This window comes from Arvicanthis niloticus, chromosome 2 (genome assembly GCF_011762505.2).
Source record: "Arvicanthis niloticus isolate mArvNil1 chromosome 2, mArvNil1.pat.X, whole genome shotgun sequence".
NCBI classification, from domain to species: domain Eukaryota; kingdom Metazoa; phylum Chordata; class Mammalia; order Rodentia; family Muridae; genus Arvicanthis; species Arvicanthis niloticus.
The window spans coordinates 16,725,141-16,748,806 of NC_047659.1; the positions used below are offsets into that span (position 1 = coordinate 16,725,141).

The window sequence follows — 23,666 nt, forward strand, 5'->3', positions numbered from 1 at the left end:
ACTTGAGTCCCAGGCTTGGGGTGGGGCTTGCTGTCTCTACACCACGGGCTCTCCAACCGTCTCCCACCTCATTTTTAAAAATATCTTCGATGTGTATGGTATGTATGTAGACACACAGATATGCACCATATTTAGATCACACCCATCTCCCACTACCCAGTTCCCAGGACTTTCTCCACCCTCCCCTCCCAACTTTCTTGATTCATTTTCATAGTCTGCTGAGTCCACTTAGTGATGCCTGTATGTACATAGGTGCAGGTGTATGTACATAGGTGCAGGGCCTTCCAGTGGAGCACTGGAGCATGGGTTAGGGTCAGATCTCTGAAGAAATCTCTCTCATCCCCAGAAGCCATTGACAGCCAAAAGCTCCTTAGCCAGGAGTGGGGGATACGTGAGTTCCACCCCTATCCATGCTGGAATGTTGAGTGGCTTGGTCTTGTGCAGGTTCTGAGTGTGTGTGTGTGTGTGTGTGTGTGTGTGTGTGTGTGTGTTGCACATAGGTCAGAGGACAACTTATGGGAGTCAGTTCCCTCCTTCACCATGTGGGTTCAGGTCATCAGGCCTGCAAGCACCTTTACCTGCTGAGCCATTTCAACAGTGGCCCTTCCCAGAGGTTTGAGCTGAACACCATGTTGGTGACAGGCAGACCATCACCACCACCCAGAACCTACCCCAGGGACTACACCTTGCTTCAGAATGCAAATTCACAAATGCTACTGGAAACTAATTGCAAAATTTATTTCAGGGCTGCAGGGCTGCAGGGGTTTATAAGGGCACTTCTTGTCTTGGGGCTGTGGGTCTCTGGCCTCGGCGGGAGCACGCATTTCAGGGGCAGAGGTGGGGTCTGAGCCAGGGTGGTAGAAGACAGGAGACAGCCTTGTCCAGTTGGGCAGGCCTAGCATAAGCTGTAAATCTGACATGAAAGCAGGAAAGACAGTGGATGCCCAGTCTGAAACAGAGGATGGCTTAGGCCTCTCCCCCCAGTGCTTGGCTCTGCAGAGTAACTTTCAGGAGTCAAAGCTGCAGCCAGGGAACTGAGGCCAGCTTCAAGGGTTGTGGCAAGGGACCCAAAGGATGGAGCCATGAGAAAGTCCTCAGCACTGTCCTCATATAACGATCTGTGAGTTCTTCTAGGTTTATATCCCCACCAGCAAGGACTCTAAGCCCCTGCAGGCCTCCTGTTGCTCCCCTAGTGGGGCTGGGACAGAGGGCAAGCAACAGCTTTTCTCAGGAGTGAAGTGGGGGACATAAAGATGACCAGATGCCACCCTGACTCTTGGAAGGAGACGTCAGGAGAAAAAGCTTTGGTGTTAATCCCCATAACCCAGCTCAGTCCTCCTGCCCGTTTTCCTCTCACCCACTTTCCAAGAACTGTCTAGGTGAAAGGAAAAGAATCTCCATGACCGCCACCTTGCAGATAAGCACCAGCCCAGCCAGCTGGTGGTGGTCAGGGCTAGGGCAGGAATGTTGACTACACCAGAGTCCTCCTCCCTGGGTAGCTGGGACCCGGGAGAAGGTTGATCACAATAAAGTCCTTTTACAGGTAGTGGATCAGAATTAGACGGGTGGAGGGCTGGAGGGAGTCTTTTTTCCCTACCCAATCTCATGGTGTCCTCTAGAGACCCAATTTAGCAAACTCAGTTTACAACAGTGGACTTCCTTCCCTGCTTCAGGGGAGTCTGGAGACCCTCTCCTCTGCTCTTATTGATGCCTGCAGACCTTCCTCTGCCTCTGATTACAGGAGAGAGGGAAAGGATGACCTCTAACCCAAGGGACATCCAGGCCCACCAGGGAATCCTGAGCCTCCTCCTGGGACCTCAGATACCAGGAAAAAAAAGCTGGGGGTAGATGGAGGAAGGAGTGGTTTGAAGCCACCCCTTTGGGGCACTCCAAGTGGCAGACACATGCCAGTGGCTAAGTGAAGGCAACCTGCCCCGGCCAGTCAGCCCATCCTCCCCCATCATCCCAAACACACAGCTCTGGAGCTCAGGGGCAGGGGCTTAGGGACAGGGCTCCTGGATCACCTAATGCAAGGAGTCTTTTGGAGGCAGTGGCATCCATGCCTACTGCCGGCTGCCTGGCACCCAGGCTCAAGTCTGCTTGGCCTGCAGCATCTCAATGAGAAGGTTGTTGCGGGGCATCTCGTTGCCCAGATGCTTATGGTACAGGTACTCCTTGGCCTGCATGCTCAGTGCCCGCACCTCCACCAGGCACAATAGCAACTGCTGGAATTTGTCCCCGCAGTGTGGGTAGTGACACAAGGTGTAATCCAGCAGGGCGGCGTTGGCTTTCTCCTGGGCATCCTTTACCAGGCTGTGGTTGTTCAGGAATTTCACATCTGCAACGGGAGCAGCCCATCACCCTCTTGTCACTGTGCCACCAACAAAGCTGGTCTGACACAGTCACCAGTATTACCAACACCACATTCCCAGGGGATACCAACCTGTGGGTGCAGAGACTGCTATGAGCCTCTCAATGGCAATCTCCCCATCTCCACCCTGTGGCCACCACCACTGACATCACTTTGCATACTGTCCCCAAGCTGTTCCCTGTGCTTTCTTTGTCTTTGTTTGTTTGTTTGTTTGTTTTCTTTCTTTTTGAGACAGGATCACACTATGCCTCCCTGGTTGGCCTGGACCTCACAGAGATCCACCTGCTTCTCTCTGCCTCCCAGGTGGATTAAGGGCATGTGCCACCACACCTAGAAAATCCCTGTCTTCTATCACCACTCTGGCCACCCACCACTATTACCGACCACTAAACCATATCACTGGCCCAGTCAACACTGCTGTTGTCACCATGGATACTTGACAATCAAGACCAGCAGGAACATCAGCAGATGTACTGCTAGAGTGATGTTTACACTTCTCTATTTTCTCATCTATGAAATGGGGTACACTGGTCCCTCCCAGGATGTAAGGTACCGGCTTGTGAGAAAGCATAGCAAAGCCTTTCTGTGGCCATCACCCCTGCCCTGATAAACATCACCATCAACATCACTGTCCAAAGGACCTGTCTTATGGTGTCAGACCCATAAGCACTCTGGGCATGCCCTGGAAAGAGGCTCCATAAATTCAGTCATGGGACTCTGGGGTCAGCTTCTTTGCAGCACTATTTGTGGTAAGGGAGAGGGGCCTGGGTGGGTGTATGCCAGTTATCTGGGAAGTTGTGAAATAGATATACCCAGAGCCCATGGAGCCATGTTGAAAAGCAGTGCACAGTGGGAGGTAAGAGAGAATGGGAGGAACTGAAGGTTTGCAAGGCAAAGCCATTTACGTAGATTTAAAATGGCACTGAAGTGGATTATAGCACACCATTGGCCTGGCACACACAGGCCCTGGTTCTATCCCCTATACTGTCAAAAAATGAAGACAGAGGGTTGGGGGAGGGTGGAAAGAAGGCGGGCGAGCGAGCAGGCAGGCAGTCTGGCTCACCAGCCCTCTCCATACAGACTGCTGTGTGAGAACAATGGTGGCCACAAAGCTGCAGATAGACATGGAAGGCCAGCTCCCAGTGAGAGGGAGAGGAGCAGGTGGCTCGGTGTGGACCACATGAGACTGGGGCTGGAGCGGGATCAGTGCATCCTTGGGCCTTAGTCCTGGGTTAGACACAAAAGAGACCTTTGGAGTTGGTTAGGAGTGAGCTGCCCTGTGGAAGAGTCCCTGTCTGTTCTGCATAAAAGGTCACCTTCCTCAGGGAAGGGGGTTAGAAAAAGGTGTCCAGGTCTCTTCTTTGTCACCAAGTCCCTGTCACAGCTCTTAGCCTCTATGGGCTCATGCCCTGCCTAAGAGTTTAATTAACATCAGCCCCCCAGCCCTTAAAGCCTAACCTGGCCTCTGCTGGGCTGCCGCTCCCAGAGGTTCACGAGATGGGTCACTCATCTGGTTTCCTCCCTTGGGGTAGGCACCCCCAGTCTTTCTACTGTGGGGGAGTTTGTCCAGCATGTGCTCTTGGCTCTCTAATCCCTCTTAACACCCACTGCGCCAGGGAAGCTGAGATGCCTGGCAACCCTGATCCTCAGCCGCCCCCAGCAAACCCGCTGAGGCCTGTGTTGTCCAAAGATGGATTTAAGGAAACCAGAGCTGGTCCTGAGTTGTATGGCAGGATTTGGCAGCTGCTGGCTTCTACCCTGGCTCATATCACCTTCCAATAAGTGAGCTAGGGTCATTTTCTTCCTCCCCTCCCTGAAATAGCCAGAAGCTCACAGACATCTTTTAGGGGGAAAAAAAAAAGTTCCTTCATCTAGAGAGATACTCTTCTATCCCAGCCCAGTCCTTCCCTGACTCAGTGCCCCTGTACAGCGAAACCTACCCAACCCCGCTCTCTAGCCTGGCTTGCTCCAGGTACATTTAAAGATGGTCACAGGAAGTCATTCCACCAAGCTGATCTCCTGGAAGAGAGAGACGTCTACTCCCTTGCCCCAACCTCTTTCTCATCCCTGTATCATCAGCCAGCACCTCCATTCTGTCCCTGGGTTATTCTGACATTCTTAATAGGAGAAAGATGGGACCTTAATAGGAGAAAGATGGGACCTTAATAGGAGAAAGATGGGACCTATATCAAGGCTTCCCAGTAAAGGGGCTCAGAAGAAAGAGATGAGGTGGAGGAGGATGGGCCAGGATGCTGCTCAGATGGAAGGGATGGAGACACGAGGGCCTAGGCTTCCAGCTTTACCAGGATTTACTGTTCTCAGAAACAAGCATCAGGGACTCAGGATGACAGTGGAGTAGAAGGGGGAGGGTGCAGGGCAAGGACAACTTTCAGGGACAGCCACTCTCTAAGAAGGCCTCTGGACTCTCAGTTCCCACATATTAAGACCGCCATGGCCCTGGAGTGTGGAGGCAGCTATAGGGTGGATGAACATACAAGCAGCCATAGACCAGAGCTGGGATCCATTTCGTGGCATCAGCCCTGTTCATCCCTTCAGATATCTAGACTGCAAGAAGTGCATTCTGCAAGAAAGAGTGTGCCTAGACCACCCACCCATATATAGCAGGGCAGGATTCGGACTCAAGCCTGTAGGATTCTAGGAGCTGCAAGGCTTCCTTCTGTGGGCAGGGTGGGACTGGGATTCCCCTGAAGGCTAGAAGCTTCAAAACTAGGTTCTCTGCAACCTATGGGGTTTGTCTAAGATCCCACCCTGGGTCTGACTTCAGACCTAACTTTTCCCTCACCTGGAAATCAGTTTACCTCTCTTCTCCAGCCTTCTCAGCTCACCCAGTCTAAGGAATGGAATACAGCCACGTGACACTGAGTGTGGTACCCTTTGCCCTCAGACCCTGGAACAGGTATCGTCCCACAACCTGGAGATTCTCCCCTCGCATGCCTAAGGGTTCCCACCCCAGCTCTGCAACCAGAGGCCACCATGGAACCTATCTTCTATTAGATTGGGTAGGTCAGGATAGGGTCCTTTGCTGAGTACCAGCCTGGGACCTGAGCTTACAGGACGGACGGTATTGCCCGCATCCCTGGAGGCGGAGGGGGTGGGAGATGGCACCCCACCCAGGGAGCAGCCGCTAGCTGGGGGCCCCCAGGATCTCAGAAAAGCCCCCTTTTCACGGTTTAATTGAATATTTGAATAATCCTTTCATTCCAGCGAGGCATAAAGAATGTTGTCCCAATAGCAGTGACTCAGGCAGGCGCCCCCGCGCACAATGGCCCCTCGAGTGGCACTGCTATTCAGTCCGTCTTTTGTTGGCTTGGAGCGGTGGGTAAATTGCAAACGCTTAAGGGAATGCTGCCGTGCGCCTCAATGGGAATCAGGAAATCGAATGTTAGGTCAATCCATTAAGCTTCGATTAAGTCCTCGGCGGAACAATGCCGGCCAGGCCCATCTTCATAAACACTGCTATTGCCAGGAGAGAGGCACTAATTTTAATTAAGCCTCCTTACCTGCCTCTGAGCTGCCTGAGATGCTATTTAGACGCCAAATGGCACCCTTCTGCAGAGACAGGCGAGAAGGAGGTGTGTAGGGGGGACAGGGTGGGGGGTGGGTGACAGTTACTGCCTGGGGTTGAGGCTACCCAGCCCAGGGCGGTGATGCAGAGGGTACTACAAGCAGACTGACTGTAAGTCTGTGGACAGGTGGCCAGCCCTGTCTTGAGTTCTAGTTTTCCTGAAAGCTCAGCTCTGATGAGGAGCCCTGCATTTCAGTCAGAAGGCCATCCACCATCACTCAGCTACAGGTGTTGCCTGCTGGGCTATCAACCTACTAGCATACCCCAGGATGGAGCTGGAAGGGCCTTAGATGGTGATATGCAGATGTGAAGTAGTCATGCTATTCCAAGAGTGGGAGCCATTCCAGAGGAAGGCTCGGGGTACCCAATAACCAAGGCCATGCACAGTTCATCCCCTGTCTACCTTATCCCATCCCCCTCCCTATAACTTCTGACAGGCGTTCCTTCTGCATCCCGACCCAGTAGAGTTGCCCCAACTCTGATCATACTGGTCTGCTCACATCCTATCCTAACATCAAGTCTCTTTCCAAGGACTCTGTGACCCAGTGTGTCTCTGTCATTGTTCCCTCGTTCTAGGCTCCAATAGGTTGAGGTCCCAGAATCACTGTCTCCTGTGCCTCTGACACCCCCGACCTCAACCCAACTTCAGGCCCACTGAACTGAGAACTCCTCAGCCGCCATGGCCAGGCCTGATACAATAAAGCCTTCAGTCAGACACAAAGCATGAATAAAGACAGCCTGTAGCCTGGTTTGTTCAGTCACTCTGGTTCATCTGTTTATGGACTTAATAAGGATGAGTTATAAAAAAAACATCAGCACACACTTCTGAGGGCCAAGATTGTGGTAGAATTGCCTCATTGTATCCTTGCAGCATGTCAAAGACATGTAGAGATGCCATTTCACACATGGGGAAATAGAGGCTCGGAGTGTGACGTGCTCAATCGCACGAAGCCAGAGAGATCAGAGTTAGACTCCAGGCAGCCATGCACTTACACAGGCTCTTCCCACACTCCCCTCTCTAGCACTGATCTCTCCAAGTTACTGGAGGTGAAGTTGGCATATGGGATGGGAGGGGGTGCTGAGGTGCCCCAAGTCAAGGCACCACTGAGCCTAGCCCCAGGAAAAATAGGGAGGTCAACTGGACCTAGTACCTTTGGTTGTAGGAGAAAGGGGGCTGTGGGGTTCTGTTAAGGGAGCATAGCTGGAGCTCTGACCAGTGCTGAGAAGTCCTCCATGCTGAGCACCCCCGCCCGAGATCCTCCAGAGCCTGGCCAGAGCCCCTAAGACTGTGCTACACTCTAAGGTGGCAACTTTGCTGTGGTCATTTCCTAACACTATGTAGAATCCTAGCCAGGCTGAGAGCCCCAGGCCCTTGTCCCTAGCCACATGGACGTGGCATGGCAAGTAGCCCAACACTGCCTGAGCTCTGAGCTTCCTCGCCAGCTCCCTTCTCTCTGTTTCCAAACACTTCCTAGGAAGCATCATTGCCGGACTGCCACAAAGACGTGTCTCCATTCTGTCCTCCTCCCCTTCCATAGCTGCTTCCCTGGTGAAGAATCCTCCACCAACTCACCCACCAAGACTCTCTCTTCCAAGCTTTCTATCCCAGGACTTGGGCTCTCTGAGGCATGCCCCCATATTTGTTGCATCTCGCATTCATCGCCACTATGTATTCCACGCTTTATAAAACGCTTGCTGTTCCCCCAAGCGGATGGCTCTGAGGGCAGCAGTTGGAGTCTTTCCCATTTGCTATGTTACCTCCAGTCCCTGGCACCAGGCAGATGTTCAGCAGATGTTTGTAGAATGAATGAATGTACAGGTGAAGGTATCTAGAGTCAGAACCTGGGTCCCTGTAGTTCAGGGAGTTAGGGAAAGTAGGGACCCCAGGATGGGAGCCAGAGGAAAAAAAGAGTCCTGTATGCAGCCAGCATTTGAATGTGCTAGGTATAAAGAACAATTTCTGGCATGATTAGCCAGAAACAAATCAGATGTTCAGAAAGGTCCTCACCCCATGAAAAACAAAACACAGACAACACCTCAGCCTTTGGGATTTCACATTGAGAAACCAAGCTCCTCCAGGGAGCCCCAGGTCCTGACCATGTGCCCTTATAATACCCACTAAAGGAGGATCCTTGTCCCTTGGGCTTTCTAACCACAGTAGCCACACACTCCCCCACCATGTCTTTACCACCCTCTACTGCAGAGCCTCCAGAGGCCACTCACCAAGGCTGAAGAGGACGAGGAACTTGAGACAGACGAACTCCTGGCGGTCCAGCTGAAGCGCATGCAGCTGTAGCACTAACTCCTGTGCCCGCAGCACCAGGCTGTGCAGCAGGGAGCCAGCCTGCACAGCTACCGTGCTCAGTTCCACCTGCACCGGCAGAGGGCAGGTCAGAGAGGTGGGCAGAGAGACAGGGGCTCGGACAAAAGGGCACAGGGTAGAAGGTTCTGATCAGTGACTTGGGGCCTCAGGCCCACCATTTTGCCAGCTTTGTTCCATCTGTTGGAACAAGCTGAACACCCATGCCTGGCCTCATCTTTAGTGGCAGTGGGGCAGACACCAGGCAGCAGGAATACTCTCGGGAACTGAAGAATACTTCATTTACAAAGGGCTGTCTTCAGCCCTGTAGTATGAACTGTTCTTGCATAGCTTTGACAAGTGTCCTTCCCTGGGGTGGGGGAGGAGGCAGTAAAGGTGGTTCTGTGGAGCACAGGAAATGGCCACCATGTATCCCCCAACCATTCTCTCTCTCTCTCTCTCTCTCTCTCTCTCTCTCTCTCTCTCTCTCTCTCTCTCTCACACACACACACACACACACACACACACACACACACATTCATGCAGATACATGCACAAGGCTATTCCCTGTTCCCTGAAGCTATGGTACTTGTGTCTGTACAACCCACGCTCACTCCTGCCCTTCTGTGACCATTGTCAGCAAGACAGACACACACCTGCGTATGCATTCACGCTTACACTGTGCCAGGCCGCTATGGACACCCACGCATCTCTGTTATGGGCAGACTCACACAATCAAACATGGGTGGGTGGCCACACTCAGGATGTTCCTGCAGCCTGTGTATCCTCACTCATACCCTAGATCCTGTCTTTGCACTCGTGTGGTCCAGAGTAACCCCTTGGGACCAGCATCCCCATGTCTTCTTCCAGTGGCCCGAAACATGGGAGATATGAATCCAAGGCAGGGGGACGGAAGTGGAACCATGGTCTATATTTCGTTCTAGTACCCACTGTGCCCACTATTCAATCTGTGTCTCTCCTGGGGTCATACTCCTTTCTCCAGGAGTTTTCTTTTCTTCCTTCTACTTCTTTCCCTGTACGTCCTCTCACCATCTCAGTGCTGTCCTCTTTAAATGTGTCTCTAGATGCCAGCACTTTAGGCTCCTTCACCCACATCTGCTGGCAGCCCTAATGTCCCTCCTGTGGGGAGTGGGGGTTCAGGAGTTCTCAGGTATTCTCCACAGCTTCTCACCTCTATCATGTTACGTTCTCTGATCTACAGGGGCCAAATTCTGAGTCTGAGCTCTTTGGGCCTTTCGCCCACTCTTGTGTTCGTTCATTCATTCATTCATCATTTATGAGAATGGAGACCCTACTGGCCTGCTCACCAGCCCCTAGCAATGCCTGTACCCTCATCTCTAACACTTGCCACCCCACAGTCCCTTGGCTCTTCTCTGAACCCCTTCTCAGAGTCCTTGATCCTGCAGCTTCCACGTGTGTGACAACGTAGACTGCCACCCATCACTTCAGTACCAGCGACCAACTCTGCCTTATTTTGGGGAGACCCAATCCCACTGTCATCTCCTATAAAAACTTCCACTGGCCATCCCTCCAAAGGCCCCAGGACACAGAGACGTCTGGCTAGTGCATGTCCCTGAAATTGGAATTTGGGGTATCCTGGGCCAGCCTGAGGAAGCCTAAGATTATGCAGGACTAGGGGTTGGCCCAGTTCAGTCACCTCCTGTCCAGTAACCAGCAGGATGCTGTCTTCCTTGCCGTACTGGACCTGGCGGTAGATGTGGTCCAACACCAGCAGCTCGCTCCAACAGTTCTGCAGCAGTGTCATCTGGTCAGCCACCTGTAGGGAAGAATCATGCCAAGGTCTAGCTGGGAACTGTCCTCCATGCCCTTCTCTCAACTCTCTACTCAAAGTCTGGGATGGTCCCATCTGCCCAGCTGTTTGCTTCAATGGGGCCCAGTGGGGGCCTCCTTCAGGCCCCAGTTCGGACTTTTATTCGGCGTGTGACATGTCCCAGAGTCTTTCTGGACCTGAGTGCTTGGAGAGGGTCAGTCATATCTCACACTAGGAGTTAATGCCATGAAGACCAACCCTCACCCCTTATGCCCTGGAGGGCCTGTGATCGTGGCTGCCCCTGAAGCATCCCTTGGGGGGAGCTGCAGAGGTACCTAGGCTCCTGGGGAAGAAACAGGGGTTACTTAGCTCGTGGACATCTCAGCTGTCTGCAGAGATAAACAGAGCAATGAGCAAGGTAGATCCTGACCATCAGGGTGTAGTTGGGCCTTAGAGTCCAGGAGAGGACAGTCCCTGATGAGTGTTTCCCAACCCTGGGGTCATTGCATCCCTCCACAGAATGAACAGATGCTCCCGGCAGGAGAAACTTCTGCTTAGAGCCATGAGAACGGTAGACAGGGATGCTTTGCCATTTCTCCATAAACCTCCTATACCCAGCCTCTCCTCCCCCACTGCCCCATTCCCACTCACCTCCTTTTCTGCACCCAGCCCAAAGCCTTTCTTTTCTTTTTTTAAATAATCATATTACATTTGCGTGTGTGTGTGTGTGTGTGTGTGTGTGTGTGTGTGTGTACCACAGTGTGCTTGTGGCAGTCAATTCTCTTCTTCTTCCACGTGGGTTTCCAGGAATGGGACTGAGATTGGCTAGATACTCCCAGCTCTCCCTGGGCCGTACCTTGCAGTGACTACCAGCCTTGCTGCATGTCAATCCTGTTGACAGTCACCACTTGACAGTCATCACTTTACGGAGGGAAGAAACTGAGCACTGAGCTCAGACAGGCTACCTATGGCTGTACAGCTCAGTGTGGCTCTAGGTCCACAGAAGACAACCTGCCCCCTTGTCCCCCTTGCCACCAGGACTTCAGAGTCTCCTATATACTGGTTACCTCCTCCATGGAGCCCTGCTCAACCCTGCTTTCTCACTACCCTTTGGAACTAGGATGGCACCAATCCATTCTTATCTTTCCTGGTACTTTGAAGTACTTTCCAAGAGTGCAGGAGTGGCTTCCCCCATGCCACTGTTGGTCCTTTAGGCATCAGCAAGAGGCTGATGGAGGGGCATTTGGCTCATAAAACATTTGTCTTTCCCTCAAACCCAGGCCCAAGGAGAGATAACTAGACATAAAAACCAGCTCTGTCCTCAGCTTAGCAGCCTTTCTTCCTTCTTTTGGGCATCCTCAGGCAGGTATGGGCTAGTTTATGTCAACTTGACACAGCTAGAGTCACCTGAGAGAAGGGAGCCTCAGCTGAGAAAATATCTCCATACGGTTGGGCTGTAAGCAGGCCTGTGGGGCATTTTCTTAATTAGTGATTGGTGTGAGGGGAAACCCACCACCATCCTAAGCTGGTGGTCCTGTTTCTATAAAAAGGCAGGCTGCACAAGCCATGGGGAACAAGCCAGGAAGCAGCAGTCTTCCTTGGCCTCTGCATCAGCTCCTTCCTCTGGGTTCCTGCCCACTTTGAGTTTCTGTCTTGGCTTTCCTCAGTGGCTGTAGCTCAGGATACGTAAACCAAAGAAACCCTTTCACACCTAAATTGCTTTTGGTCATGGCATTTCAACACAGCCATAGCAATCCTGACAAAGACAGAGGGTCAAAAGGAAAAAGCATCTAGACAGTCACGCAGGCTCCTCAGGACCCCGCCCACCCCCAGGGCAGGCTGGAGGGCCTGCTTCTACCAGTCCATATCCATCTCCTCTCTGGGTCCCAAACCCAGGCCTCTGCTTGTCCTGAGCTCCATCACTGTTAGAGCAGAGAGCCAGCCTCTGACTGCAGGCTACTCTCCATCTCTCCTCACATCTCCCTTCTCCATCACCCCTTCCAAGAAGTAAACCAAAACTCAGTGCCAGAGCCCCTCATGCCTGCCCAGGTGACAGATACCCATGGGACAGATAATCAAACAGGAGCATGCAGGTGACACCAGGCAGGAGGATCTGGGAAGTTCTTGGGGGCCCCTGAGAATTTCTGGATGAGAAAAGCCTATTGGACAGTCACAACGGCAACAAAGTAAATACAGACCCATGTAGACCACGTGATCCAGAAAGCGGCCCAGCAGGGCTGTGCATGCTCTGCCCCCACCTCAGGCATAGGCACAGATACCCTTGTGCCCAGATGGGAGAAGTGGGGCAGGAGAGATGATAAAGAGGAGAATTAGGAGATAAGCAGACTGAGCCTTGGCAGAAGGCAGAGAGGTCATAGTGACCTGGGTGGCCAGCCCTGCAGCAAACTCTACCCAGACCTCAACTGTGGGGCTGCGTGGCCCAGCTTGAGGACCGACAAGAAGGCTGCAGCATGAGACTACACTGAGCATCCCAGACCCCGTGTTCTAGTCCTTCACCTGGTCATGCACTCTCCTCAACCGTAACTTCCTGATCTGTGATAGGAAAGGACAATCTTCCCTCTTCTGCATAGAGACAACCAGGCACGGTTGGCGCTGGAGAAGGCATGGGGCACCTGGACTAGCCCCAAAGGTTCTGAAGAACCTGCTGGGCTCCATTTTTCTTTTGGCCAAGCCAATCTTCCTGTCATGCCCACCTCTTCCTGTGGGTGGGCAGATGGACACATGGACATCCAACTCCAACATACTGCAGCTGCCTGTGCTCTCCATAAGAAACTGAGTGTGTAAGAGTATCTCTCAGCTCAAAGAGCTGGTTTCCACCTTGGGAACAAGGTCATTTGCAGTCCTGGCTTAGGGTCCCTGGCCAGCCCAGCCTGTCTGTTGAGTCCTCTTATGGCCCACCACAAATCTTGGAGCCTTGACACTGCAGTCTGCATCCAAGAAGGGTATTGATGGTGTTGCACTGACCTCTCCCTCAGCCTCTCTGGAGCCCCTAGGGTCTGATCAGTCTGGCAGCCAAGGCCAACAGGCTCAGTAATTCTTCAGGGTCTGACACTCCATGGCTGGTCATGGCACACTCCTGACTGAGCAACTGTTTATCAGTCCAGTACTGACAGACTTACTGTGTCTCAATAAACCATCTATCTGAGCAATTATCTGCTGCCAATGGGGCCTCCATGGGGAAAGAGAGTGGGACACTGAAGAGGAACAGATGTCAAGATGGGTTCCTATCACCTCCTCCAGCCTGTCCTTAGTGACTATACTGAGCACCTGGTAAAGGTGAGTCTACCACTGTTCAGGTAAAAGGTTGGTACACCACCAGGGGCAAAGTGGCTCCCATTTTACAGAGCTCAGAGGTGTGTGGGCCTTGTGTGTCCTTTCCTGTGCTCTTTCTGGAAGGCCTGGGAATGGAGATTCTTCCTTATGCAATAAACAGGGACATACCAGAGGGGAGGGATGGGCTCTGCCAGTGGGGCTTCTTGTGTACTGAGCCACATGTCAAATTCTTTACCTGTTCTAGCTCAGCCAGCCTTTACAAGGCTCCAGGAAAATATTAATTAGGTTCCTCCTACCTATGAAGAAACTGAGGCCAGAAGAGCAGAGTTACTCACTAAGTCCACAGGTTGCATGCCCTGATGTGTCTTCTGACCCCCTCTGCAGAGAAACCTCTGACTCCCACAGATGTAGCTGTGCTTTCCCCCCAGGTCCTCTATTTCTTTCCACGAGAGGAGCCCGGGGACCTGTTCATTGACAATCTACTGTGCCTTCTAGCCCTCTCTGCAGCTTCCTGGGTCCAGTTCATTCTGATGTCCCCAATGCCCATCTCAGGGGCTGACCTAGTCTCAGAGCCACAGAGCCTCTAAGATTTACACGTGGCACGGTGGGAACCAGCTCACTGGGCAGCCTCAGCCCTTCTGACCTGCATGCCTGACCACTGCAGCACAGACCTCCAGCCTGATGAAGCATGATGGCTCAAGGGAGGCTGTAAGGGCTGGGCTTGGGTTTATCTGCAAGGTCCCTCAGAGCAGCACTGACTGTGGCTAAGATTCCTGGGCTCCTTTCACAGGTTCTAGGAAGGGGAAGCAGGAAGGTTTGGGCCACAGAGAAGCCAGAAGCAGGAAAAAACACTCAGCAACGCTAGGACAAAAGCCCTTCCCATCCTGCGTGACCCCCCCCCCCTCCCCACCAGGAAGGCAGCCAGAGGAAGTGCCCTGCCCCTGGATCCAAGATCCAGGAAAGCTGGGAATGCTTAGCTTCTTCTACTCTGTTCAGGGACTTCAGGGGATGTTTGCAGTGTCTTGGGAGGGGAGGGGGTTGTCTTCCAGAGCACTCAGTACAGGGAAGGTCCACTAGCTGACCAATATTCACCTCCTACATCAGTTGGCCTAGAAAGGGCCAGTGAGAGAAGTCACCCAAGACAGAGACATGGCATGTCCTTGGTCATTGCAAGCCGTACACAGTGGAAATGAGAATCATGGTTAACCATCAGTTCCTAACTCCCAGAGTCCCCTGGGTCAAAGCTTGAGGTGCCCCCACAGGGCTCTGAATGTTCATGCTGCACCGTATTTGCCCTGATACCAGGCAGGCAGGCAGGCAGTGCCCCCAGCCCATCTGGCCACACGCCCAAAGGAAGCCCAGGCAGAGTGGCGTCAGCACTGACAGCTGCTCAAGGCTGCAGTGCTTCCCGCGGGGAGGGCAGCAGCCTGCTGTTTATAGCTAGCCTCAGAACAACCAGGGGGGCTTGACCTAGGAGGGTCAGGTTGGGTTGTACCCATGCCAGGCAGTAGTGAAGTCTTGCTCAGGATTCTGGAGTCTTGGGGGTGGTGTACATAAGGAGCTAGGTAGAGCACTCACTACACAGTCAGCTCTTGGACCTTAGGGCTTCACACTGATAGATAAAATGACTCAAAAAGTTCTTCCTGTGGCTAGCCTCAGTCCCTCCTGCTTTCTTTACCTTCCTTCATGTGCACTAACCCTGAGAGAAAGAGGATGCTGAGATAAGGGTTATCCTACATTCTCGTGCACACACATTTGCACACACACACACATTTGCACACACATACACACACCATTATCAACATCACCATCATCGCAGGGTAGTAAAGCACATTAGCTAGGTAGTAATCAGGTCCCCAAACACACGAAGTCATACACCCAGAGCCACATCTATGACAACTGAGGATGGTGGCATTGGTGTTCTTTCTGAATAAATGAGAGGAAAAGATGGCGGGACCTACTTCTGACACAGGCTGGGGATTTGGGAGCCAAGACAAATGTTTGAGGGAGCTCAGGGTCTCAAATAAAGAGGGAGCTACCTGTAGAAATGCCAACTGGGAGAAAAGCAAAGCCTGGTGGAACATGGAGGTGCCGGGAGACCACAAGCCAGGGAGGGGACACAAGAGAGAAAGAGGCCAAGAGAGACAGACTGAAGAGAGAGGGAGATGGATGGACAGGGGACAGCAGGCACTAGGAAGCTGCAGTAGCTCAGAAATGCCCTTCTTCCATGCAGTGGCACTTCCCCAGACATGGCCTGAAGCCACTGGGCAGGACTGTCGATCAAAAGGGTGGGTAACCAAGATTAGTAGCTAAAGCAAGAGGCTGGGGGCAGGGGGGACTATGAGGAGGTACCCACCTCCAGCTCCTTAAATACCATGCACCTCCGTGCCCAGTCGACAATGGAGATAAAGGTCTGGTCGGCCATTCTGCAGAGGAGGCTGAAGGGCGCTGGCTGGTCAGAGCGGCTTTTGGCTGGCTCCTGCAGACAGCCCACGATGCGAGCACGCACCTGGTCCTCCTCTGGCTCTAGTTGCAGCAGCTGCAATATGAGCTCTGGTACATTGGGCCCTCCCGAGAAGGGCTCTGGATAGCTGTAGGGTGGCCCTGGCTGTTGAGGGGGGCTGGCATAGGGCTCTGGATACTCAGACTTGATGGTGCGGTTAGAGAAGGCAGGATAGAGGTAGCCAGCCAGAGGCCCATGGGGACCAGGCACGGCCATAGGCAGAGATGGGGCTCCAAAGTCACCCAGCGGCCCACTGGGTGGGCCAGAGACCAGGGCCTTGGGCTCCGGTGCATGCAGGCTAGGGGGTAACATGTAGTCCGGTGGGGGTGGGGGTGGCGGGGGCACCCCCATCGGTGGTCCTGTTTCCAGCTTGAAACCGTTGGCCCGAATCTGTGCTTTCTTTTGCTGCTTCAAGGCCCGGTCTCTCTTGTACATGGGCCCAAACTTGTTCCGGCCTCCCCGCATTCGGTCAGCGCGCACAGCTGTGGGTAGGAGCAGTCTGTCAGCTTCTACCTTCCCAACTGTCTGCTGCAGATCTTTCCCAAAAAAAGATACGTCTCTCTCACACACGCGTATACCATCCCCCCCAGCCCTACTCAGTGGCCTTCTCTGCCCACAGGTGAGAGCAACATCTTGCTTGGCACCCCAGGCCTTTCTCCACATTCTCGAGACCCCATTTCCTTCCCCTCTGCCCACTCACCCACCTTCCCCTCTGCCTGGAACTCTTTTCTTTTTCTTGCATTTACTTAACACCCAGTCCAATGTTGTCACCTCCAGGAAGTCTCATGATTCCCCCAGGCAGAATCTCCTGACCTGCCCCAGACGAATACCTCAGGTTGAGAGCTCCTGGGTTCAGGTGCCCAGTCCAGGGTCTGACAGGGAAATGGTGAAAGCAAAGGGCCCCTAGTCTGCTTTGCTCACAGTGGGGTGCCTTCTCGGTTCTACAAAGCTTCCCCCACTGCAGTCTACTGTGAGCCTGGGTTTGTGATGGAGGAGAGGATCTATTTTGCTGACCAGATGTTTTTCTACTGGCCAAGAATGTGTCACCAGCCAGACTCAACAGGTGCATCTCTGCAGCTCCAGTGTGGCTCCAGCCCTTGCTCAGACAGGACCCCACCCAAGCCCTGAGAAAAGGGAGAGAGGGGTGGTGTTCCACAGAACTAAAGGCTTGGGAAGCCTGCCCGACACAGATCTTCCTGCCGGGAGGTGAACAGCAGGCTTTGCACCCCTCAGGGGCTGCTGCAGAGGCTTCTGCCACCCACAATAGCCAGCTCTGTCTGCTCTGGACCTGGACCTAGGCATGAGGGCTCCCAACACAGGTCAGGGTACCACCCTCAATCTGAGTTCCTCTCTAGGTAGCAGGATATGTCCACAGCTTTCCCCCAGCCTCCAGGGCTTTCTCTGCAAAAACTTTAGCCAACAGCTGCCGGCTGGGCACTCAGCCCGACTGGGGCCAGCGGGGTAGAAGCTATGACTGTCCACTTTCTGAGTCTGAGTCTCTCCTGATGGACTGTTGCTGTCCTCTCTGGACCAGAACAGGAGAAGGGGAGAGGCAGCTATAGGCCATTGTTCCTTCACCCCAACCTTCTCAGGGCTGGACTCTGAATGCATGGGAAGGAATCTCAATTCCTGTAAAACTTAGATGCCTGGATGGACAGACAGATAGATGCACAGTCTGAACAGCGATGGACAAATAGCAGCAGAAAGTGTGATAATAACGACAGTTACAATTATTCTGCCGAGTCTTTCCCTTCTCATAAGGCAACTCCCGCTTCTTCTTACCGCCCCCTCCCGCTCCCCCTTGTCCTCCTACTAACACAAGGCAAGCATTACTTTTTTACTTTATTATTCAAATGGGGGCATCTGCAGCTCAGAGAAGTGCCTAGCGTACAAGTGATAGAGCTGGGATTTGGACATGGTCAAGTTATTGAGAACTATGCTTTTGGCTGGTGTGGGGGATCTATGGGGGTGTCTGGGAGCTTCTCACACAGTGGGTCCATTGGGGCTCTGCTCTGTCCTGGAGAAAGGCTACCCGCCCCCCCGGGGGGAGGGAATACTGGATCTCAATACGAAGCTCATGACTGGCAGCTACCTTGCCTCAGTCTCCAGAGTTCTAGGATTGCAGGGATGGACCACCATACTGGAAGTCTCACTTTTGATATTTTGGGACTGAGCCCAGGCAGGTCCTACATGCATGGACTCTCCTGGCGCTAGACTCCCTAGTTGCCTCTGCTCCCTGCCGAGCTGGGGCCCCAACGTCACGCGAGGGGCCAATCACCTGGATCCAGAAACTGCTCCGCTTTCCCCTCAGCCCCTCTCCCAGGCCCGCCCGCGGCTCCCTGGGGCGGCCAGCAGTCAGGGGTCCCGGGCGTGCAGGACGCGCACCTTCCAGGCGCATGCCCACCGTCAGGCACTTCTGGAAGCGGCAGAAGGGACAGCGCTTACGCTGCGTCTTGTCGATTTTGCAGCTCTGACTCTCGGTGCACGTGTAATGCTTGTTGTTCTGGACTGTGCGCTTGAAGAAGCCCTGCTCCAGAGGAAGGGAATGAGCGCCAGGTCCCGACCTTCGTTCGCCGCCCGCACCCTTGCCCCCGCAGCCTACACCCTCCCTGCTCCCGCTTCGCGCTCACCTTGCAGCTCTCGCACGTGAGCAGCCCGTAGTGGTAGCCCGACACCTTGTCCCCACACACCGGACACAGCTCGTCCAGGTCCTCGTCGTACGAATAGTCCATGCCCGCGGCGTCCGCCTGTGGAAGGAGGATCGGGTCAGCGCGGTTGGCTTGGGGTTGCCCTGGTCTGTGCACACGGGCCGGTCCCCAACACCGGCCGGGTGCGGGGGTTTGCGGGCCATGTCCCTGCGCTGCAGCTCAGCCACCCGCCGCGCTCCGGGGCTGCTTCCTCGCCGCCTCTGCTGCGCCCGATCCGGGACCCTCGGATTCGATGCGTTTCCATCCCGATTCGTTTGTCTGAGAACAAAACCCCGATTCTGAGAAAATCAGATAGGCTCGGGCGCGGGGAAGACAGACGCCAAGGAACCAGGGCGAAGTAGGGCACATAGCTGGAGTGGTCTGGGGGGTCTCCCCACCACAGAGACCTGAGGCAGAGACGAGTCTAGAAGAGACAGAGAGAGACCCCAGCCAGTACTGCTCAACAGAGAGGGGATCCTCGGTGACGGGGACAGGAATGCGGTGCCAAAGACATTGGGAGAGATTCGTAGATGGTGGATTGTTAGGTCGGTAGGTAGACATTGGCAGATTATGTAGATAAATGATGAACTGATGATGATCAGTGACTGATACAAGATCTAAAGAGCGGTACCCAGTACATAGTAAAAAGATGAAAGACCAATGATGGGTAACGAAATAGACCGGATCAGAGGCTAGGAGTGACAGGCCTAACGAGAAAACCACGGAGACACAGAGTCAGAGACACAGTGAGAGACACCGAGCAAGGAGAGACACCCTGGGAAGACCGAGGCAGCGAGAGTGGCAGAAACACGAACGGAAAACCTGGAGAGACGGAGGTGCCCAGCGAGAGAGTCGGGGATGGGGAGACAGACTCTCGGCGGGCTGCGGCGCGGGCAGAGAGCTCCAAGGCGTGGCCCCGTGGAGGGACAGGGGCTGACCCTGAGAAGCAGAGAACCCTGGCGCCGGGCCGCTGGGTCCGCAGACAAAGCCACGCAGCGACGGCACCCACCGGCGAGCCGAGACGTCGGGCCGGGAGCGGGCGTGGAGGGTGCAGCGGGGTCGCGGGCGCGGGCCGGAGACCTCCGGTGAAGACGGGGTACAGAGTCTGGGATACAGGCTGCGGTAGACCTCAGACGGAGAGTCCAGGTCCCGAGAGCCGTGGCCCGGAACGTGAGAGCCGGTACGACGGCGGCGCCCACCCAGGCCGCTCCCGCGAGCAGCGCCCCGCGTTCGGCCCGCACCGAGCCCCGCACCTTTTGGCCGTGCTGCCGCCCGCGATGAAGCCGCACCCGGGCTCAGCGCCGCCCGCCCGCAATGACGGCCACTCGGGCCGGGGGCGGGGAGACCGTCCCGCTCTGCCCCCGCCTCCCCGCGCCCGCCGCCCGCGGGGCTGCTTGAGGCGCACCTGGGACTCGGGCCCCTCCGCCGCACTGCGCGCTTCGCGAACCCGCCGCGCGGGGCCGGGGTGGCCGCTCTATATGCGCGCGTGCGGTATCCGGGGGCGGAGGCGCGGTCCCTGTCCTCCCCACAACCCGGCCTGTGCCCTGCCCTCCCTACAGCCCCGCTCGGCCTTCACCCTCACCTCCTGGCCCTCCAGTCCCCAGCTCGATCCTCCGAAGCCCGCGAGTTCTAAGAGAATTGGGGACCCTGAGCACCTCGGAATCCGGTCAGGTGCTGTGCGCGGGGAAGCTTCGGGCCTCCGCCTGCGCAGGGAGGAGGCGAGCTCCCGTTTGCTAGTCCAGTTTAGGGGTGCCAAGGCCTGAACGCTGGTCGTTTTGCCGTGTTGACAGTGGTTAAGGACGTGAGTGGGGCGGTGGGCAAGGCGCTAGGACAAGGAAGAAACTGACTTGTGAGTTAGCACTGCCACATTTGCCTACTCAGGCTGCATGCACCCATTCAGCCCTGTTTCTTAATCCGAAGCCAGTTCTCCCAGAGGGTGGCTGAAAATGGATGCGGTGCAGTGGACAGCAAGAAATGGGGCGAACCCCATTTCCAGGAGTCTCCCCAGGGTGCTCCTCTGGAAATGGGAAACATGGTCATCCCACTAGGCGACATCCCAAGGTCTGGTAAGCAGCCGGAGCTCCATGGGCACAGAGCCCGAAAAGCAAAGCCATGGAGCTGTACCCATGCGCCCCTGGGAGCTCTCCTTTAGCTAGGGCGTAGGGGGAGTGGGAGAACACGGGAGCCTACTGGTCCTGCGGGTGAGGTGGCAGAGCAGTTGCTCTGGGCTGGAAACATTCACCAGACCACACAGCTTTTCAAGTTAAGTAACTGAGATTGAGAGATCTTCGAAGAGGCCTACTCAATCCAGCCCAGTCCCCTTAGCCACCAGGGGTGGAAGGCAGTGCTGGAGGCTGGAAATGGACGCCAGAAAGCCTCAGTGGGGAAGCACAGCAGTTCTGCCATGGCAGAGACCCAGCCATCCAAAGCTCTGTGGCTCGGGTTTCTGTGGGTGCTGGACTAGGGTGCTTGGACAAAGCTGAAGGAAGACCCAGCACAGCGAACCTCTCAAGTCATTCACCCGATGGAAGGAAGCACCACCATTTCTGACCGGCTTGGCTGTCCTGTCCTAGCTCAGGCAAGTCACTTCCTACAGAGCTGAATTGAGTGAAATTATGTGGATGAATTGTAGAAGGAAGGAGAGAGAGAGAGAGGGCCAGAGACGTGTCAGGCCCTCTCCCCACACAGAGCAGTTACACCTCAGGGACAGGGTCCTGAGGTGTAATATGGGCTTATTGAACAAATCCCCTTCAGATAGTAACCCTCAGAAAGTGAAACTGGGGAGGGAATGGGGTTCAGTGGCAGACCACGCCCAACGTGAGGCTCTGCCGTTCATTTCTAGCATTGCAAAAACACAAACAAAACAAAACAAAACAAAAGCCCTCAGATGAACCTAGGCACCGAGGCCAGTAGACAGTGGGGATGAAGGCACTGGGGCTGGGCTCCTGACTGGGCATCTCTAGAGTAGCCCACCAGGGGCATCTTGGATAATGTGGGCACTCCACTGGGCTAAATCCCTGGTGGGATGGGGGATGGGCACCAAGCTCTCTCTACTCAGTGCTTTCCTCTAGAGTTCCACTGAACGCCCCCTGTCCCTGTATACCCTTACAGTGACTCAGCTCTTCATCCATCTACCCAGGGAAGCAAAGGGGACACTGGCCCTGAGTGACAGTAGAAACACAGACTTACACATACGGAGGCTCAGATACTTCATAGAGGCAACCCAGACACTCAGGCAGCAAGACTCCAAGACCAGAAGACAAGCCCAAGAGACCCTCAGGACAGACACAGAACATCACACCCTCAGGAACCCCGGGCTGCCTCTAAGACACCACTAACCACCCTCAGATCCTACTGGGTCTGTCGCCATAGGCCTAGCTCCTCTGTAACACACCATAGGAAGAGATGAGGGGTATTATAATGGGGAAATGGATCTGGGGAGACCCCTGACCTTTTCCCTGCCCAGAGTGGTGGGTATTGGTCATTCTGTAGAGCAGGCAGTGGCCAGTCTAGGCCCGAGCAAGGCACTGAGGAGGGAGGCTGGCCATTAGAGGCCTGGGCCCTGGCCTTCACTTACTGAACGGAAGGAGAATTCTCAGCCGGATAAGGGTGGACACTGGGCACCAGGGTCCTGGTGGGGAGGCTCCCAGGCCCTAGGTAGGGCAGTGGCTAGCGGGCTCTCAGGAACTTCTTCACCCAGCAGCGGCCGGGCAGCGGCAGACTGCAAACTGGCCCTGTCCGATCGTCCTTTCCTCCTCCCCTCGTGGGTGGGGGGGGCCACCGGAGGCCCAATTGGTCTCTGCCCCCACGTGACTCTGCAGGCCTTTCTCCTCCTTTGTTGGTGTTTCTCTTCATTTGGGTCTATATCTTTTTTCACTCTTCTAAAAGAAAAAAAAATCCCTATCTTTATGGGGGCCCTGGGTGGGGGCAGAGGCCAAGGCACTGGGGAGGCCTTGGCCAGCTGGCTGTCCAGGCTGCTATGGAAGCCTGAGGCAGGGACCCCATGTAGGCGGATAGGCAGCGGTTTGTTAGCGACTGGGTGGGAGTGGGACCTGATTTATGGCCTGCTCCCTCACCAGGCTGGGAGTTTCTCCCCTTGAATGGCTTCCTCCCTGGGTCCTGGCCTAGGCTGCGTGGTCCGGCTTGTCCCAGATCTGAGTGAGGAGTCAGAATGGCTGGTGTGGAGAAATGGCATGGTGGAACCCATCAGGTGGGGTTCCTATGGCCTTTTTGGTGGCTTCTCTGAATATCACTATGCATTGGGAGCTGCAGATAGGGTCCATTGATAGCTGGGGAAACTGAGGCTGTGCCAAGACTGCTGGGTTAAGGGTGTGGCTACAGGGACTTCAGGTAGCACTATGTGGGTACTAGGCCCAGGTAGGGAAGTAGGTTTTTCTTATTTAGAAGGCAAGGTATCCCTGCTTAGCCAGTTTCCGAGCCGGCCTACGCCTATTGGATTCTGATGGTCCTCCATCCCACACATTTCGAGTAACCCGTCTGTGCTTTCCTTCTTCACCTCCTATAGACTGTGGGCTTTGTGAGCCAAGCACTGTTCTAGGCACTAGGGGACACCATGATGAGGACGAGGGAGCCTCTGTCACAAGAGAATTTCCAACCATTTGTTCTGAGGAGTGGTTCAGGGGCACGAGGCCACAAAGTAGGGACCCCTGTTGAGAACTCCCACTTCACTTGAAGAGACAGGCAAGTCAGGCGAAGCTTCTCATTTATGTAGCTCTGGATGATAGGGCCCTTTCTGGATAACTGAGCCAATTAGATTTGAGTTCAGAGTGTCTTCTCCTCATGTTACTACTTAGGTTTTTTGTTGTTTAGCTTTGAGACAGTGTCTCATTATGTAGCTTAGGCTGGACTCTAACTTTCCAGCTACTCCCGTGTGAGGGCTGGGATTATAAGCATGGCCACTGCTGCCTGTTTCAAGTTAAAAAAAAAAATACTGAGTTCCTATTAAAGATACTCTGTTATGCTTGCAGGCAGGAGCCTAGCATAACCGTCCTCTAAGAGGCTCCACCCAGCATCTAGCTGAAATAGATGCAGAGACCTACAGCCTAACATTGGAGGGAGCCCAGGGAGTCTCGTTGGGGAAAGGATTGAGGGCCCTGAAGGGGATAGGAACTCC

The 23,666-nt window shown here is 54.4% G+C and overlaps 1 protein-coding gene across 3 annotated transcripts; it reads right to left on the reverse strand.

Annotated features, from left to right (window-relative positions):
- Positions 1-722: 722 nt before the first annotated feature.
- On the reverse strand, positions 723-22,287 carry Nr5a1 (nuclear receptor subfamily 5 group A member 1). 3 transcript variants are annotated; one of them, XM_034495628.2, is made up of 7 exons: positions 22,110-22,287; positions 18,476-18,592; positions 18,231-18,372; positions 15,699-16,327; positions 9,935-10,054; positions 8,181-8,328; positions 723-2,338 (listed from the first exon to the last, which is right to left on the reverse strand). In XM_034495628.2, the coding sequence occupies exons 2-7, from the start codon at positions 18,575-18,577 to the stop codon at positions 2,091-2,093; spliced, it is 1,389 nt and encodes a 462-aa protein (XP_034351519.1). In that variant the 5' UTR covers positions 18,578-18,592; positions 22,110-22,287; the 3' UTR covers positions 723-2,090. The 3 variants fall into 3 exon arrangements, with proteins under 3 accessions (XP_034351519.1, XP_076784789.1, XP_034351520.1); XM_076928674.1 differs by lacking the exon at positions 22,110-22,287 and adding an exon at positions 19,938-19,972; XM_034495629.2 differs by lacking the exon at positions 22,110-22,287 and adding an exon at positions 19,786-19,825.
- Between the last annotated feature and the right edge of the window lie 1,379 nt (positions 22,288-23,666).

Bases quoted from the DNA above. Each gene is read 5' to 3' on its own strand.
- Nr5a1 (XM_034495628.2), bottom strand. From the start codon at position 18,577: ATGGACTATTCGTACGACGAGGACCTGGACGAGCTGTGTCCGGTGTGT. The intron at 18,373-18,475 runs GTGAGCGCGAAG...CCTCTGGAGCAG, and splicing joins TCACGTGCGAGAGCTGCAAG to GGCTTCTTCAAGCGCACAGT. The intron at 8,329-9,934 runs GTGACTGAACTG...CTGCCGGTGCAG, and splicing joins TGCTGGTTACTGGACAGGAG to GTGGAACTGAGCACGGTAGC.